Source organism: Rhodamnia argentea, chromosome 5, assembly GCF_020921035.1.
Source record: "Rhodamnia argentea isolate NSW1041297 chromosome 5, ASM2092103v1, whole genome shotgun sequence".
Classification (NCBI taxonomy): domain Eukaryota; kingdom Viridiplantae; phylum Streptophyta; class Magnoliopsida; order Myrtales; family Myrtaceae; genus Rhodamnia; species Rhodamnia argentea.
The window spans coordinates 7,943,757-7,963,074 of record NC_063154.1 but is presented as its reverse complement, the minus strand read 5'-3'; the positions used below and the strand labels follow the sequence as shown (position 1 = coordinate 7,963,074).

Here is a 19,318-nt window from a genome sequence, read left to right as displayed (position 1 = left end):
CTTTGTGATCTCTTTTATCTTGATTGATGTTGTGTATTGTCATTGCCGAGAGTCTTGGACATCCCCTTCAATTTTATTTCGGAAGAATTACCAAAAAAGTCGTAATCCTATTGTAACCGTGTCAATTCAATCTTAAGTTTCTTTTTTTTACCAAATTAGTCATTGACTTTTTGCATTTATGTCAATTCAGTCCATCCAATCAATTTTAGTTGGCCAACACCGACGTGGACTTTTAAAAAATAAGATTTTGATAATATTTGATCTTTTTTTTTTAATTTTTTTTCGTTTTTCTTTATCCTTTTCTTTTCTTTAGTTTTTTTTTTTCCCTTGGACTTATTAGGGCAATGGCGCCTTCGCCTGGCCAGATATAGCTAGGGTCGGCTAGCAACCCTTGCTGGCCCTAAGTCGAGGGGAAAAAAACTAAAGAAAATAACATTATAAAATATGCCGGTTCGGAAAGTCACGATTGATGAGCTCGTTAGACATTCCATCAATGAACTTCTTAGGCTAATCATACTCGTAGAACTTTTTATGATCAATGGGCTTGTTCAACACTCCATAGACTGCGCCTTATGAGTTAAATGTATCGTCATGGCCTAATTTAGGCCATTAGCTTCTTTATGCTAGTGCACAGATTTTGGGCCTCGTGTTAACATAAGCCTGTCCCATTTTGGCCCAGTGCTAGCTCATGCAATGCAACACGCCCCGTTCCATTTAGACAAAAATGCATTTAAGCCCTTTAATCCACCAGTTTTAAGACTTCGTTATACTTTTTTAAAGCGTAGATTACAGTACTACTTTCTCGTGGAGTTCTAGGTGCATGTTTTTTGTTTATCAAACTTATACATCAATAGCGTCGTTCCAGAAGAGGATATTCTTATGCTCTCTTGATCTTTAATATTCTAACGACCCATACTTTATGCAAGCGACAAAGTATAAACTAGTATCAAGGCACGAGCGTGCGATGATCATGGATGGCTCTCGTATGAAGAGAAAAGAATTGCTCTTTGGGAGAAATTGGTTGAGAATTCATCTAAGTATAGATGTAGCGAGAAGTTAGGAATTGGATGAGTATTCATTCCTATGTCATTCCGATGCAAAAACGATAGCGGGACATCTGTAAAAAATGAGACAAACCTCACTTTTGTCTCGAATATATAGACAATACATAGTGAAAGTAATTACAACTTATTCGTACTTTATTATTTGTTTTTTGGAGAGTGGAGCACTAATGTCTTGACAGCATGTTCCAAATAAACCTGACCACCTAAAACGAAAAGGACATAAGTCAATGTGGCTTGAGCGCTGCTAATTGTCTCTCTAATAAAAAATCAAGAAGCCACAACAATCTGCTTATCTCCTCCATCAACTGGTAGGAAGCTCACCCGTTTCTGCAAAAAAGACCAGCGCTAAACATTAATCAAGTTTGCTTAAAGGAGAGATATTTAAAGAGCGGGTCCGATTAAGCCTGTTCCTCATCCTGCATGGTATGATTAAAACCAAAGTCATTAAACACTATGAAATTCGAGCATGTCGACCCTACTTGCGAAATGTCATTTTTAACCCCTCTACTTATGGGGCGAAGCAAAAAAGGAAAACCCCAACTTTCTGGGAAAATTCAAACTTGTGTGCATATTTTCTAGAGCATAGCAAACTCCATGAACGGTCAAACCCAAGCAAACATGGCACAAAATCAGGACGAGTGTCTTGGAGAAACTAGACATACCTCGCGAGTTTTGATACTTTCACCAGCTCTTCCATGGCTCGCAACTTTCCACGGTCCACGTTGGTCAAACAACCCGTTCTCGTCGCCTCTCGATTTGCTTCCCAATCCACCGCCGACGTTACAATCGCTCGCAATGTAGAGGTTCATGATCTTCTCGGCTGCCTCAGTTTCACCTCTGCTCTCCTTCATCAACCTCTCCACCTCTCCCTTCGGAAGCCTCATCCTCAGCCTCTTGCAACCGCCGCCGCCGACCTTGGTGTTCCCCGTCGCCGCGATGCTTGTCGGGTTCACGATGGATAGGTCCGAGACCGACCTCCGCGCAAGCATTAGGCTCTCGAGCCGGTCCCTGGCGCTCACGCTTATGCCCGACCTCACCCTCCTCGGGATCTTCTCTTGAGAGCTCTCAGGCAACTCCACTAGGAAATACAGCCTCTTGGGCTCCAAATCTTGGCGTGCCTCGAGCGGCTTCGCCCGGACGCCGAAGTGCTTGACGGCCTCGGATTCCAACAAGACGTACCCCGGGTAGTCCCTGAGGACGTCCCCCGCGAGCACCGGCGTCCTCAACTTGGTGGTCTCGCCGGATATCTTCATCACCTTGGCCGTCTTGTTCCTCTTGGCTCCAATGGCGTTGCCCATTGTTAGTGAAGCTTTGAACTTCGGTTCGAACTGGAAGCAGCCGCAGAAGGAGAAGAAGAAGAAAGTAAACTAGCGATAAGAGAAGTTTGGCGTTTTGACAAGCTCCAAAAGGTCACGGTTGGTGTAGCAGGGCGAGTCTTGTCTATGCATATAGTTGGTTTCTGTTTGCTAGGGTTGTTCCCTGGTCAAAAAAGAGAAGCCAATCTTGAAAATAGGCGGGCGAATGTTTGACGAAGAAGTGGTAAATAATATTACACCGGTTATTAGATTAATCACTTTTCCTAAAAACTTAAGTTCGACAAGATATAAAGGAGAACGTCGCGGTCGGAATGCTTGATTTGCGCTCCGATGCCATGCTAGATGAGCTGTTTTGTTCTGAAAGTTTAAGTACGTCACGCACAAGGGCATCGACTCAGTATTATTAGATTAATTGCTTTTCCTAAAAACTTAAGGTCGACAAGATATAAAAGAGAAGGTTATGATCGGAACGCTTGATTTGCGCTCTCGTACCATGTTGGACAAGCCACTTTCTTTTTTTCCTTGAAAGTTTAAGTACGTCACGCACAAGGGCATCGGCTCAGTATTATTTACAGCTTTTCACGTGATTTTTTGCTTGGTTTTCATGGTATGCGTGGCAAGCTAACTATTTCCTCCGTGATAGGATTTTGCTGTCGGGACGAAATTCTCCAAAGTTTCAACAACCATGGATGTGGTTGTGTGGTCGTGAAGAGGATCGTTGAGAAAATAACTTATATTATAAAGTTTGTCTCCGAAGTCGACCGTGATTTTACGTCGAAAAAAACAAAAAGAAGTGGAATAATAGTCCAAAGGAACAGATCGTTTTCGTCAGTTTCGGCGTTACGGGAGCAATCAAAACGGAAATCACGGCGTGGACTCGTTCGAGGAAAATGTTGGGAAGATTGCGAGCGGCCATGTGGTTCGTATTGACTTCTTTAATTAAAATTTTTGAGGGCTTTGGTTGAATGATGTGATGTTTGTTTTTGGATTCAATTGAGGAACCAAAGTGCTTGGTTCTATACATACCAACTTCTTTTTTGTATAAACCTAGGATGCGAACATAATTAATTCACGGGAATGATTGTTCAAAAAGCCACAAATCTATTGTATGGTGGCTAGTTATGTCATGAACTTTTCGATTTGATTAATTTTGGTCAATTTTTTTTTTTTGACAATTTACTAATGCAGTCCTTTCGGCCAATCTTAGCTCGAAAATCACTAACGTAGATGCCTGTCATCTTACATGGCACGGCTAGCGCCGATGTTGACAATATTTTCAATTTTTATGAAATTTACTAAGTTTTTTCCTCTTTTTTTTTTCCTTTCCTTTCCTTTCCTTTTTCCTTTTTCTTTTTCTATATCAGTCTGCCGGCCACGGAGGGAAAAAAGGAAAAAAACTAAAAGGAAAAGAAATGAAATGAATGAAAAAAAGAAGAAAAAAACAAAAAATTTGCGGCCTCGGCAACCATTGGAGGGAAATAAGGAAAAAAATAAAAAGGAAAAGAAATGAAATGAATAAAAAAAGAAGAAAAATACAAAAAATTTGCTTCAACACTGGTCGTGTCACATAATATGGTTCGGCATTGATTGGACCGCCAAGCCAGCGATTTCTATCCAAAATTAGTTGAAAGGACTTCATTTCCACATCGTCAAAATATTTTGAACTAAATTAACCAAATTGAAAAGTTTAGAACTAAATTAACCGAATCACAGCTGTGAATACGCCCTCGCGGCTTGGTCAATCCGAGGGTAGGTTACACCAACCCCTCCATATCTTTAAGGTAGATCAATGTCCGGCTAATGAAAAGGGTTTTCCACATACAATTTTATTTTTTCTTCTCCCGTTTTCACATTGTCATAGATGCAATTTGGTTCATTTTTGTTTTTTAAGTCTCGAGCTTAGGTGGGGATTTTCGCAGTCAATGCATCTCTTTATTATCTTAGTCTCAATCCATTCACACTAACTAAAATTTTAAAATGAAATATCAGTTTCTCAAAACTCGAAGCCATGGCGTCACTTTGAAAATGCAGCACTTACACATAGATTGGCCTGTGTTTACGGCCAGATCAAGTTTCATTGGTGGACACTTGCGAGTTCATACACACAAGATTTGGACTTCGTAAGACATCCGAAGCAAAGAATTTCCATAGCAACCAACAGATTGAATTGAACACTTTCTGCGCATTTCGCGCGGTAAGAAAAGAAAAGAGACGGGGAGCGATGAGATCGAAAATGCCACCTCAATGCCCCTTCTTGTCAGTTCAAGCCCGAATTCAAGGGGAAATGGAAGAAGAAAAAGAATTCCAAATCTCAAAGTAACAACTTGTCAGTATCAACAACACCCACGACCGTTACTGTTTGTTGAGCCTCTGGAGGAGCTCCAACAATGAAGTGGCCTTCCTTTTAGCCCTCTCTGTGCCGCTCTTGGCGAGCTCGGTCAGTGGTATGACGGCGCCGAGCCTCCCTATACACGCAAGATTCTCGTTATCTCTCTTGCACAAGGATAGCAGTATCGCAGCTGCATTCTCTTTGCTCCTCGGTAAACCGGTTCTCAGAAGATCTATAAGAACGGGGATCGTGCTCGACTTTACCATGCTAACCTTAGCATCGTGGCAGCTAGCGAGAACGGACAATATGGTCAGGGCTTCATCAACCATATAGTGACTCGAATCAGTGAGCATCTTCAACAGTGCCGAGATAATCCCTGCCCTCACGGCCCTACCTTTGTTTCCTTGGTAGATGCACAAGTTGAATAGGGCAGTTGCAGCGTCTTTCTTCCCCCTGGAGCTACCTGTCCGAAGCAACTCAACCAAAGCAGGAATAGCCCCGGATGCACCAATTATTATCTTGTTCTCATCTCCAAGTGACAAGCTGAAGAGGGTCGCTGCCGCGTTCTCTCTAGCTTCCATGGTTCCGGCTCTTAGGACTTGGACGACAGAAGGAACAGCACCCGCAAGCATTATTAGCCCTTTGTTGTTTTCGAATATCGAGAGGTTGAGGATGGAAGTGACTGCATTTTCCTGTACTGTCGTGTCTTCGGATGTCAACAGGTTGACCAAAGCTGGAATGGCACCCGCTTCTGCTATCAGTACTCTATTATCAGTGCTTCTCTTGGATAGTGATCGTATTTCTGCTACTGCAGTTCGACACTCCTCAACGCATCGGCTGGAGAGCTTCCTGACTAGAGACTCAATGTTTGCTATATCACCGCTGATGTCACGGAAAGAGCCGTCGCTGTTTTTTATTTTTCCGTTGACTAAAGCTGTCAGCTGCTCAATGTTGTGGTCCGAGCACCACTGACTGATTAGACTTCTCAGGACGTAATTTGGGGTCAGTGTTAGATTTTGGAGCTTCTGCTGTGTCTTTGGACATTTTAGGTTGCCACTGTCTATCCATCTTTGTATGTAAGATCTTTCATATGTCTGCAGAAAAAAGCGACTCAGAAATCACGTGTGATAAAATCAGTGAGGTAAAAGGTCACAAAAAGAACAGAAGAAAACCTGTCCAGTGGCTACGATCACAGGATCTCTCATTAATTCCAATGATATTGGGCAGAGAAAATCCTCTGGTATAGATGTTACATTGGTCTTTTTTATCTCCTCTGGTTGGTCGCTCTGATCAGTGCCCAATTGGCCCCTCTTATCTTCATCTTCAGCATTTGATTGACAAACCTCCAATGATGAGGAAGAAATTGTGAGCCCTTCCATGATGTCTATACAATCATCATTGGAAAGGGCACTAGCTTGGGCAATGCTCGTATTTGCCACAACTGTATGATCAATGTTACCAATATTCTCAATGTGCAGTGTTCCTATCGTGCGGCTGCCTGATTGCACCCTTATCTGACCAGACTCATTCTCCAATGGCTCAGATAAGGCCCGAGACAACAGTTTTGAATTCAGAGGCCCATACCTTTCTGCTGCTCTTCTCAACTGAGCTCTGACCAATTCAACCTATCAAAAGAAACTAACTTCAGGGAAAACAGGTAGATTGGGAAAAAGCTGAAGCACCACATATTTCATGAGTGATACCTGTTCTTGAACTTCCTCGGAGATATTGAACTGATGATATGGCAGGCTTCCTAGGGCTTTCTCCAATTTCCACGTTACACACTGAAACTGGAATGCGATTTTCTTCGCTTCCCCCTCCTTAAAATCAGGAAGTACCACATTTTCAATTTTCAGAGAAGAATCAAGACATTCTTCAAAGGGCATGCAAGGGTACGGCACCAGCTTAGCAAGAGCCAGGCTAGTTTAAAAACAGTTTGCAGTTAAAACACATTGCAAACTCAAAACCAAATTAGCAAAGAAAAAGGAATCACACTGCACATATTGAGTAGGTTGTCATCAATCACATCATATCCAGCTTTGGAAGAGCTGTATTCCAATTTGAAATTAGGCCAAGGGGAACTTGGAAATATTGAAAAGGTTCATCCACGAGGATTTGCAGCAAATGCATAGGATACAGACAACCATCTTTTCTACATCTGTGAATCAAATAAAAAAGAATAAAAAAAAAACTCCTACATAAGCTTTTGATTATACAAAACATCAGCTGGAATATATCCCTATGTCTATACAGAGCGCTTTGCGATTCAAGACTAATCCTCTTCATTTCAATAGGGACCACCGCAAGCTTGAAATTTTTGCTTCCATAAACTCTCTCAGCACACATTTACAGCCTCCAACACATGATTGCGAAATATTCACCTCTCGAAATCAATTAATTGCCCGTAGTCGGAAGTATGCGGCTCAAGTGGTGGCCAAGGTTCAATTCTTCTCTATTTTTCCCTCTCTCTATTCCCCATCAAATTTCTTCAAAACAAACCCAATTAGTCAAACAATGCCCACAATTCAATGAGCTCACATCTTTCAAACAATGTCGCAAAATGCTGCATTCCTACTGTACCACACCAGAAAGTGACCTATCAATTCGAAGGCTACACTATTAACCACATCAAATCGTATCAACGAGCAATCACATTTTGAAACCCAAAGTCGAGAATGCAAGCGTGATAAAATCAAAACAGAAAAAAGGGAAGCATCAGTGACTCACGAAAGAGGAAGCAGAATCAACGAAGTCGTGAGCGACGGAGAGGAGCCGCTTCGCCGCCTGGAGGGCGAATGCGAGATCGCACCACCAGCAATCTCTCGCGCCATGGCCGGCGGTGGTGGGCTCGCAGGACTTGAAATCCCTGACCTCCTCGAAGAGATGCGTCAGCAGAGAGATCCTGCGGACCAGATCGGTGCAGTCTTTCCGGAACAGATCTCGGCCGTTGCCGCCGCCGCCGCCGCAAGTGCAGCCCCGCACGATCTCTCGCACGAGATCCAGCAGGTCTCCGGCCACAGAGCCGGCCATGACTCCACTCACGATCTCACTTTTCTCTCTCTCCCCTGCTCCTCCGCCGCGAGGAATCTTCATTGCGCAGTCCAGTAATGAAGATTTCAGAGAGGATGAGAGAGAGAGAGAGAGAGAGAGAGAGAGAGAGAAAGATTCCCTCGAGGTAGAGTGAAAATGAGAAGAAGAAGAAGGGAAGAAGAAGGAGAGTACAGAGAGGATGACAGTTGTAAACCGATATTGTTTTGTATCATTGCGCCCCCGACCCCCCCCCCGCCGCCCCCCCTCTCCCCCCGGCCCCCAAAAAAATAAAATAAAATAAAATTCCAAATAACTGTTTTTTTTTTTAAACAAGACTTGAAATGCTTTTACTTTCTTGAGAAGTAAATTTTATGTCAATCAAGATATGAAGTGCCCTTATTATTTTAAAAAATGGTTTGATCAAAGGGAATTTCGTCATTAAATTTTTTTTTCTTTTTATTTTTAAAATTTTTTTCTTTGTTGCGGCTTGTGAGGGCCAAACGACCCTCGCTGGCCATTACTTGAGACCGGCCACAATCGAAAAGGAAAGGGGGAAAAAAAAGAAAAAGAAATGCAGACAATATAAAGGACGAATACACCTTTGGTCATGACCTTCTTTGAAATAGTGAGCACATCTTGTGCCCTTATTTAAAATAATACTCACTTATTTAAAGCCCTTATTTGGAAATTTTCAAAAAAAAATTCGCTCCGCAAAATATAAAAAACATCTCCTTATTTTTTTTAATCACAAAAAGCTCGGCGTTTAGTGTCCCATCCGCGCTATTATAAACATTGATTTGAGCCGTAATTATGCACCACTCACAATCAAAAGCCGGAGATTGAAGAGCCCGTCACCGCGGCCCTCACTAAGATGCCGACAGTCATGAAGTCTCTTCACACAAGGTCCGTCGTAGCTAGATGATAGAGAACAGGACCGTCTCGGCGATCTGCTCGCAACGAGCACACGCACGTGGCCTCGTCAACCGCATCGATAGTAAAGAGTCCCTTGAGTCCTTCCCGCAAAACTCGGAAAAATTAATTCACCGGTCAATTGTGTTTCGGCCGCAAGGATTGTATCGACTCGATAAATTTTAAGACTCGATTGCCATTTCTTGAAAGTTTTGGGACTCGAATGCATATTTTTCAACAAGTTTTAAGATTCGATTGCACTTTTTCAAAAATTTTAGGATCCAATTACACTTTCGTGATAAGTTTTAAGATTTTCGTTACATTTATTTATTCTTCTCAATTAACGAGCTCTGAATGGTACGACACGAAAGAAAGGTGAGAGGGTCCACTGCCGACGCTAGGGTGTAAAGAAGGCGTTGAAAATGGCGTTTTACTCTCGCTTTTCAAGTTATATCTTCGAGTCTAAGCACATACCTAAATCCCTAGTCCGACCGTTGTTCCTTGCAATTGCAATGGACCGTCCGGAAATGACCTAATTTCGGGTTTGTCTAATGATCATTTTAAGCGTCATCTCACGCAGGAAAAGCACCCACAACGGACTTGACGGGGTTTAGATTTAGGTACCTGCCGACCTTTGAAAAAGAAAAGGGTTAAGCCCTGGCATTCTGACTCAACCTAAAGTTCGTTTCTTTTTTCTTTTTTCCGCGAGACAGAACAAGAAGCTGGAACCAAAACTGGGATCGGACATAAAGTTCTGTCCTTTCCTAGGAAAATTGGATTTGCAATTCAAAGAAAGAAGATGAAAGGAAAACCCCCAAGTGGCCCTCCCCCACGAAAGGATAAAGAAGAGCACAGGGGGAGACTTTCTTGTGGCGGGGGAATCTCCATTGAAGACCTGTCGATTCGGTGCGAGGGAAGGAAGGAATGGAAGGAAGGAAGGAGAGACCAGACCAGACCAGACCTCATCATTCAAAAGCCAGTGCAGCAAAAAGACGTGGGGGTTGCGATGAGTTGACCTCCTGAGCTCCCATCACAGCCTGTTCGCCGACAGCAGAATGGGAATGATCGATTGATTCCGATTTTGGGTCGGGGACTCGATTGTGCTCTCGTGGATAAATTTGAAGTCTTTCGGTTCTTATCCTTGCAGAGTTAATGAATCGGTCTCTCCGCTCGCTCGCGAAAAGTCAATTCTACCACGGGGAATCAAATCCGAACATAAACCCCAGATTAATTAGGATTTAGCCGTGAGGGGATTAGGAGGGAGGCTTTAGGCTAAAGCGATGACAGCTGGTTTTGGGCCATACAACAAAGTCCGGACGTGACACGGTTGTGAGATTCGGTGCCAAACCAAACCAACAGTCAAGGGGGGACAAAGAGAAATATGTATGACTGGTTCAAAACAACATAGAGAAATTTCTTGGTGAGAGTATTGGTTTTCCACGAACCGTGGTGAAAGGTTTTTTCTCTAGGGAATTTCGAGGGGAGGAAGTACCGATTTGGTCAATAATCTCGCTTGCAAGCATCGTTTGATAGAAAGAAAAATCAATAAAATTGGTGAAGATCGAGAGTCTCCGAACCTCGACTCACCGGACGGAGACCCCTTGCTCCCGATTGTCGCAGGCGAGGGCTTTCCGGCCCTCGCCGGAATTGATGGGGGAAAAAAGAAAGAAAAAGAAAAGAGAAAAGAAATATTTATAAAAAATTGTCATTGTCAGCATCAATAGTTCTACGTGGCACCATCCTCATTCCAATCAACGATTTTCGATTAAAATTTATGGGATGGACTCAATTGACAAAGTGTCAAAAGATTTAAGATTTTTTCTTTTGTGGTTGGAAATAAGCTATTCATTCATTAGACATTAAAATGATAACAGAGGTTATAGGTTTCAAAACATAAAAGGTCACGTGGTAGCCCGGGTGGATTAGCCATCCATTATGTAGGGAGAGTCTTTGTACGCTGTGCTTTTGCTAACCAATTGGTAACTTGATTTGTTTCACGAGGACTAAAGACCACTTCAATAAGGTCGAATCGGGCTAGCCTTTCCTTGCGCTTTAGGATTCAATTGACAAAATTGAAAGGTTCGTAATTAAATTGGCTTAATAAATTTAGCTGTTGAAATTAAAATACGATATTCGTCTATAAAATGCACCCAAATCTAGTAATTACCAATGAAATTTTGACTTTTTATGTCAAAACACATCGTGAAGAAAAAGACAAACGCTAAACGTGTCGGGAGGGCGCAACAGAAGCCCGATACCTTTGCTTAGGGAGATTGCCAAGAGTGAGCCCAAGTCCGAGCCTATCAACATACCCAATTAGACCCAACTTCATTGAAAAACTTAAACCAATGAGTTATGGGCCGACTTGGATATATTAACTGCTCAACACCACATCAATTCTCCAATGTGGAATTTCTCTAACACAATTCACATGTGCATTTCAACAAAACATACCAAAATTATTTTACTAAATTTTATTTGCTAAATGAACAGGTAAGACTACAATGGATATACATACAAACGTAAGCACTTTGTATTGTTCATGTTGTACCGTCAAGTTATAAGAATAACGAGTTAAGCCAAAATTAACTAGTATTACTTCTATTAATCCGCCCGTGGAAATGAAATTTGGGTGGACAATTTGAGCTTAATCCTTCACAAGAATTTGGCCCGTGGGTGACCATAGAGATAATCATAGACCTGACCACGCACTTACTCCATCACCAACTCCACTTAATCATGATTATCGGTCCGACACTTGCCATTGATTTTTCTCTTAGATAATTATGATTAAGCAACGTCTATTGGTCGTCAACATAATCATCAATTTCCCCGAGATGAAGCCAAAGACCACAACTGGTGATGTGAGGACAAGTTCAAGAGAGTAAAGGCAAAATCGATCGGATGTTGGTGGACTTTTCGATGGAGATTGAAGTTGGACAGCATGGGGAGTAGACTCTGGCGGGGAAAATTACCTGATCAGTAGTAAATTTATTTTGCAGCTATCAATTTAAAATCTATACTTTCAATTTCATCAATTTGCTCGTAAACCTTTGCACGATATGCCAATGTAGCCCTCCTGGTCAATTTTCGTTAGAAATCGCTGACGTAACGTTTTAGTCATTGCCGGCCGTCTTACATGGCACAATGATGTGTCGGTGATTTTCGAAGAAAATTGATCGGAACGATTACATTGGAATTTCATGCAGAGATTTAGTATTAAATTAGCAAAATTGAAAAATCCGGTGTGAAATTAGCATTTGTGCAATAGATTTTGGGCTCGATCAGACCATTTTCCCATGCTCTTCTGGTTGAGGCTGAGAAGATCACGAAGTGTCACGTTGGATTTTCCGTCGCACAGACGTTGGAGGCAGCAGCAACTAAGAAATGAACTGTAACACTTTAAACAGATTATATATCCGTCAGACGAAGGTTTAAATAGCTCCTTGCACTTAAAAAACAAAGGAAGTTCGTCTACAACGTGTATTCTGGGCCGTATATCGACAGGCAATTTGGACAGATTTTTTTGATAGGACATGAATGTACGGTCGTAACGTTTGCGTACATAAAAAGTATCAGAAACCGAAACATGAACACGACATTCACGATGAGATCAACTGCAAGTTATATCGAGTACAGATGACTATAATGTCCATTATCAAAGTGTCGTTGTCTAAAGTTGCTAAAATTACGATGATTACAACCCGAACATTAGCGGACTGCGATTGGTTTTTCGTCCACGTTGACGCAAAACATCGTGCCCAATTAGCATTCCGTCACTCGTGACGAGTTGTATTCCCCCTCTCGCCGGTTCTCTCTGTCAGGCCTAATCCAGTTTGGAGAATAACGACGAGAGAAGGCCAAAAATGCTTAAAAGACAAAAACAAAACCCGAAGTTAGGTCATGGGGGAGAAAAGACCCTCGGTATTCAAAGCGATCAAGAAATTTGCCGTTCAAATGACGTCGTTTGGCGCAAGTCGCTGCTGAGGAGGCGAAGCAGAGCTAGAGCATCTCGGTTCGAGATCGAAGAAGCGATGTCGCTCTATCATTATCAAACCGCCAAGGGTTTGAACCGAGATTTCTAGATGGATGTGAGCAAGTCAAATTATCTTGGATTTCCACGGAACGAGGCATGGGATGAATCTACTGAGGGTTCCATCAAACACAATCAGGCAGAAGCATGAGCAATGACCGACGTAGTTCTTACCCAAAAGAACAAGAAACGCCATGCACAGTGTCGCCATAAACAAATTGTCTAAAAGAAGTGAAAGAAAAAGGTGTCATTTGGTGGTGAAGAAAACGAATTCCTGTTCTAATACAACAAACTTGTAGAAAACATACAATTAATATGCCCAAAACGGAACAAATTTGTATGACCGATCAGAATACGATCACACGAGGGAACGTATCGCTGTCCACCGATTAAGAGCCTTCGATGAGCGGCCTTACGAAAATTTGTCGTCCGAATGAGTGCGAGGAGAGTTACTATCGTTCCTTTTTTTAGAGCGTTTTTAGAGAGGGAGAAACTGACGTAGCTTAGACGGCCATTGGCTTTGCTTATGAACATCTCATCCATCTTTTAAATGAGTTTATAAAATATATGCCACCATTATAAAGAAAATATTTGTTACACAAACAATCATGAAATGGAATCTCTAGTATACTAATAGACCGAATTCATTTACTAAAATGCCATCCGAACCCCTTTTTGGTAATCTTACACCCCCAATGTATCAAGTAAAAGCTCAATTTAAGTCACTCCCACACTAATTAAACAAGTTGGGAAAATTTCAAATAAGAATTAGGGGTTGTTTTCTCAAAAAAGGGGGCCAAGATTGGATGTTGTCTTAAATAAGCGTTTGAAATGGCTACTTTAGTCTCAAATTAAAGGCTTGAAGTGAGGTCGTTTTCTTAAAGATGGCCTAGAGTAAATCTTGTCTCAAATAAGGGCTTGCATTAAGACCGTTTTCTCAAAAGGGGGTCAAGGATAAACCTTATTTCATTTAAGAGTTTGAGGTGAAAACTTAGTCTCAAATAAGCATCTGAGCTCATTAGGCAACCACATCTTTGCCGGTCGTTACACGTGCCACCCACGTGATTATTCCCTTTGCAAGGCGGCAACAACATGGGCAATTTTGTCTGAAATTTTCTGCTTTGACCTAATTTGAAGTAACCCTAAATTGAAGTTAGGGCTCTTCAAGGATTCTTCCGAGTGCGATCTTCCTCACAATATCGACGCGTAACTTCTTCGTATTGAGTATGTCTGTCGTTCTTGGCTCCCTCATGTTGCCGCCAAAATAAGCAACGAGATACATGTGCAAGTCCGACCCATTGCCCATTTCAAATCCTTGTTCGAGACAAAAAAACACTATGTGCCCTTTTATTAGAAAACTGCCCGGAAAAAGTACCAAAAAAGTTTCAAACCTATTGTATTGATACCAATTCAATCCTAAACCTTTTAATTGGACCAATTCGGTCTTAAATTTTTTCGTATTGGTACCAATTCAATCAATCTCACCAATTTTAGTTGAAAATCACCGACATAGATGCTGACAGTCCTATGTGACACTAATGTGGACATTTGAAGTAATTTAAAAGAAAGTATCAAAAAAAAATTTTTAACCATTTTTTAAAAAATTTTATGTTTTTTTTTTTCGCTTTACGTTTCCTCTTCATCGCAAAAAACCCCCCCACAACCCCGACGTTTCCTCTTCATTGGATGTCATCGAAGGCCACGGTGCTGGATGTAGCGATGGCGACGGATGGGGGCCTTCGGGGAAGCGACTTGTCGAGGAACGCGCGGCGGCTGAATCGCTGGACTTCGTCAGATCTGGACAAAAATTGCAGGGACGCCTAAGGGAACGCTGAATGTTCCCTGGAGTGGCAAGTGAATCGTCTGGATCTACTGGGTCGCGAAGCTGTTGAGCTGCAACAGGAAGGTCTCGCCGAAGCACACCACTGGAGTTTCCGACGAACGGCGACTCTATAGGTGAACCACTGTGGCTGCTGCGATCTGTCTTGGGCGGAGCTGCGACCGGCATGACGACCTGTTTAGCGGGAGGGGGGGGAGGGGCGGCGACGATGGAGGGGCGCTGAAGCGATGAAGAGGAAACCGTAAAGGAACAAAAAGGGAACGCAAAAAATTGATTAAAAATATATTTATTTAAAAAAATAAATAAATATATTTTAAAAAAATTACCTCAAATGTCCACATAGGACCGTCGGCGTCCACATTAGCAATTTCCAGCTAAAATTAGTAGGATGGATTGAGTTGATACCAAACCAAAAGGTTTAGCACTCAACTGGTTTAATTGAAAGGTTTAAGACTGAATCGGTACCAATACAATTAGGTTTAAGGTTGATTTGGTACTTTTCCTGAATAAAACCAGCCTCAGTTCAGACGTCTGTTTAAGACAAAGATTCACCCTGGATTGTCGCGCGTCTCCACTGAAGGCTCCAAACACGACATTGTAGGCAACACATGGGAGCTAAGATCGTGCCATGACAAAACCTTGTTGAGGATGTCTCTACATCTCGCCCCACCACAAGCCAAACAGAGCACAGAGAACAAAAAGCATAGCAGCAATTCAAGCTTTTTCTTTAAAGAAACTTGGGGAGAGAAGCTGAGGTCGGAGAACAGGCGATCTCGACTTCCATGACAGCCTGCCTGCGCAAGAGACAGGCAGAAGTAGCAGCTTGAGGTTTGATGAAGCTCCAAATCCTATCCAAAGTTGGGAGCCCTTATTACAAGATTTAACCGCAAGGTTTCTCACCAGGTTCCAAACAGTTAGCGGAAAACGATGTGCCGGGTTTAGATGTCTTTTGCAGCCACACGTCTAAGCCCGTTCATCAACTCGAGGGCAAAAGCCCATACGAGTTTTTTCGGGAAATGGCTGCAATATTTTTCCAAGTCGCTAGTATATTTTAGACCGGACCGGACCGGGACGAGAACCCGCCCCTTACCGGTTTTGTCGCCGTGTCTCTTGATGTATCTATGCGGTGTGCCGAGAGAGGAAGGCCCTAGCTCAGCTCCCGTCACGATCCGCCGCGTGTCGTTTTGTGATAGGCTAGTGCGATCTCACTAATTTTTCGTATGATTGCCCGCTGAGGCCAATTCATATCCTGGAGGCACTGTTTTTTACTTTTTTTTTTTTTTTAAGATTTTGCTGGAGGCAGTTCTTATTTTCTAGCTTGTGATTTTTTTTTTCTTCTCTTTTTTTCAGTTCTTTTTAGCAAACATAAGATTTCCATTCTCTATTATGTATTCTTATCTTTATTTCTTTTTCAACCTGATCAAAGGTTTAAAAAAAAAAGGTATTTGCCGCTATCTTTATTATTTACTTTTTGTTCGAAATCGCTATCTTTTTTTCCCTACTTATCTTTTGACCATAGTTTTTTTTTTTTTGCCTATACATTTCAAAATCAATATATTCATATATGTAGTGAGTTTATATCTTTATTTGTTATTATGATTTTATTTTATGCCGGCTCTAACAGAGATATTGCGATAAAAATCCAAATATGAAAAATTCGTTCCATTGTACTTGAATCTATTTATTATATGAAAGTTGAACGTGGGCAGTAGAACTCAATATCACTTGTCAAATGATATTACTAATATAAAGATCTTTGTCCTAATTAATATGTAAAATAAACATCTATTTTCGATAGAAGTACTTCGACTCGATCGTCAAATAACTCAAAAAAAAGTTGAAATTTATCACTTTTTTGTAATAGAATGATTGAAAGTATAGCGTGAGATATTGATTTACACAAGTTAACAAAAGCATGTAATAGGAGAGGACATTGAGTTATTTTTTCGTGCGTCCGATGGTGTAAAGTCCCAACAAACTCATTCAATCTTGAAGAAAAATAACGGTACCGAGATAATCCTTTGCTAAAAGAAGCATCGTATTCGAAATGTAATTTCCCCCGCGATGTCGGGCAGGACCATTTTAGCAGGCCGCAATGAAAGTGTGTGGCCTCCAAAAGCTTGTCCAGGTCACCTGGACCGACCTCATCGTCCATTGAATGAACGTCTACCAAGATTTCAAGGGACCTTCAAGTTTATGTCGGAATCCTCGTTCCGAACTGTTTGTGACCCGTCGATGTGATGGTCGCTGCCAGAGGAGTGACCAGTCAACCTCAAGAGGGAAACGGCAAAATAATTCCATCAATGCGTGATAGCGAAGGATGAGGAAAGAATGAGATATGGGAAAGATATATTGTCTAATGAATCGTTCCGTCCTCTAAATTTATTTCGTCCTAGAAATAATGAGCTATCATTTTGAAATTTAGAAAAAAACCAAGGTGCTTAGAAATTTTCGTACGGGATTGGGATTTTCTAACTTTCCCATCGCAGCCTGAAATATCATCGACGTTTCAAAAGATGAAGTAGAAATTATATGTTAAAAGTCAACATCTCCATTTAAGACTTTGTTAAAAGGTTTTAGACCTTGAGAAAAATCGCACTCAGAAATCCTAAAACCCGCAGTTACTCCCCCCCTCTCCCTCTGCCTAGAGCCTCAATTTCCCTCGACCGCCACTCGCGGAGTTGCCGCCGCACCGTGCTTTGCCGGTTGTTGCTTTGCCAATGCGCGCGAGGTTCCGCAAGTAGGGTAACTTGCAAGCAGTCGTTTGAACGAAGAAGAAAAGAAAACAAAATCCCATAAGACTCATTTATATTACCGACATTATGAATGTTGTCGATCATGTTAAACTAAAAAGACAAGCGGTGTCTGGTTCAGTCCTACTGTGGCGTCTCGTAAATTTGATGTTTCTGATATCTCATAACGAGTCATGATTGATGCGTATGGAAGCGGATCTATCTCTCTACACGAGACGCTCGCTCCACCACAAGCCCACACAAGATCAAAACCATGCACACACGCACCACCAAACAGTAGTAGTTGTGCATCACGATGCTAGCCAGAGAAGAAGACTTGCAGGTAAGAAAACTAAGCAAGAGGAAATTTGGTTCAAACATGGGCAAAAAAGGAAACCCCCTGTCTTTCTCATCGTTCACAAGACCTCACGTGTATGCGTACTTGCTCCTTACGCCTTCGACCCAACTTTTCAACTCCTGCTCTCGATTTAGTTATGCCCGCGAGACCGGTGGTTTCGAATCTCGCTGTATCCGATGCTTTTCTTCCTTTCGTGATCCAAAAGCTATAGTCTCACAGATCACGAACGCTTGGGTAACTTATCCTTCATCGGAAGTCTGAATCATCTCACCATGCAATGCATGATTGGCTATATATTAGTATTTTGTGGTGATGATCTAGAGTTCCTCTTTATTTCCTGACCTAACGTTGAAGGAACAGTTGTTTTTCCCGGATCACGTTCGTGTCGTCGGAACCAACCGGAATGAGTGATTCATGAAAAAAGGATGGTCAAGGGTCACTTTCTTCTTTCTGTTTATACCCTCGTCATAGAAGGAAAGTCTGTACATGCTTAGCTGACAGAACAAAGAATTTACGAACAAATACCGACAGAAATATAGCAGTTTTGTTTCCAGGGCATGACTGAGCCAGCCGGCGACGGTTCATGCCGTCGGAAAATGATACAAGTATTCTCAAAGGATTATCATACGATCTTGATTCCATGTCCAGTGACTGACCAGTTGTACCCAATTTTTATGTGTTCGAATGAACTCACACTTTGCATCGCAGATCAATAAAAAAAAAAATACAACTTAATTAATCTGACCGAGTTACATGATGAAGTCGATAGTTTTGGCCGGAACATCTGTATATCATATGTTGCCAATTATGAATTCTACAGTAGGTCAGTATCTTGGAGTAGCCGAGCATAAGTCAGCATGATACTAAGGCTTCGTTTGTTTCGTGAAAAATGTGATGTTTCTAGAAAAAGATTTTGGAAAGTCATTTTCCAAGAAAATGACAATATTTTCTAGTTTTTGGTTGACAGCTGAAAATGAACCATAAAATATTTTTCATTGTTTGGAAATGAATTGATTTTCCCAAATAAAATTACCAAAAATATTCTTATATTTCTTCTCTCTCTCTCGGTTGTCGGCCACGACGATGGCCGGTGACTAGCCACAACACCTCGCCCAAGACCGGTGAGGCTCGGCCTTGTTGGTTCTGGCAAGGTTCATCCCTCACCCGTGGTCGGTTGCCGTGGCAATAGAAGAGAGAAGAGAAAAAAAATTAGATTTATTTTAAATAATTGAAAAGAAAAGGAAGGTGAAAGAGTGCAAGGAGGAAAGATGAGCGAAAATAATATCCTTTTTTCAAAAAGAGGAAATAATTTTGCCCACTTTTGAAGGTGTTTTTTTTCATTGGTGGAAAGTATTTTCCTTAACTAGTTTATTGTATGTGAACCAAATGCCGAAAAAATTGAAAATTATATTCCTAAAAGTTGTTTTCCTCGAAACAACAAGTGGAGCTTAAGTTCGATAAGTAGATTATGAAGATTTGTGCGTAAGGCTGAAGTAGTTATTGTAGTTTTAAAATTTCAATGTCTATTATTATGTGTAGAAGGGAACAAGAAACAAGGGAAAATTACCAAAAAAGTCTCAAAACTTATTGTAATTGAGCCAATTCAGTTCTTATTTTTTTTGCCAATTGAATCATAAATATTTTGCAATTGTACCAATTCAGTCCATTTGATCAGCTGGCATTTACGTGGTAATTTTTTAATAAAAT

The 19,318-nt window shown here is 41.5% G+C and overlaps 2 protein-coding genes across 2 annotated transcripts; both read right to left on the bottom strand.

The window, feature by feature from the left end:
• Positions 1-1,121: 1,121 nt before the first annotated feature.
• LOC115740024 (uncharacterized protein At1g66480-like) lies at positions 1,122-2,485 on the bottom strand. The gene is made up of 2 exons (XM_030673372.2): positions 1,727-2,485; positions 1,122-1,391 (listed from the first exon to the last, which is right to left on the bottom strand). Exons 1-2 carry the CDS (start codon positions 2,360-2,362, stop codon positions 1,332-1,334), a joined length of 696 nt encoding a protein of 231 aa, XP_030529232.1. The 5' UTR covers positions 2,363-2,485; the 3' UTR covers positions 1,122-1,331.
• A 2,015-nt stretch (positions 2,486-4,500) lies between these two features.
• Positions 4,501-7,794, bottom strand: LOC115740023 (U-box domain-containing protein 11). The gene is made up of 4 exons (XM_030673371.1): positions 7,437-7,794; positions 6,413-6,529; positions 5,882-6,334; positions 4,501-5,803 (listed from the first exon to the last, which is right to left on the bottom strand). Exons 1-4 carry the CDS (start codon positions 7,737-7,739, stop codon positions 4,733-4,735), a joined length of 1,944 nt encoding a protein of 647 aa, XP_030529231.1. The 5' UTR covers positions 7,740-7,794; the 3' UTR covers positions 4,501-4,732.
• Between the last annotated feature and the right edge of the window lie 11,524 nt (positions 7,795-19,318).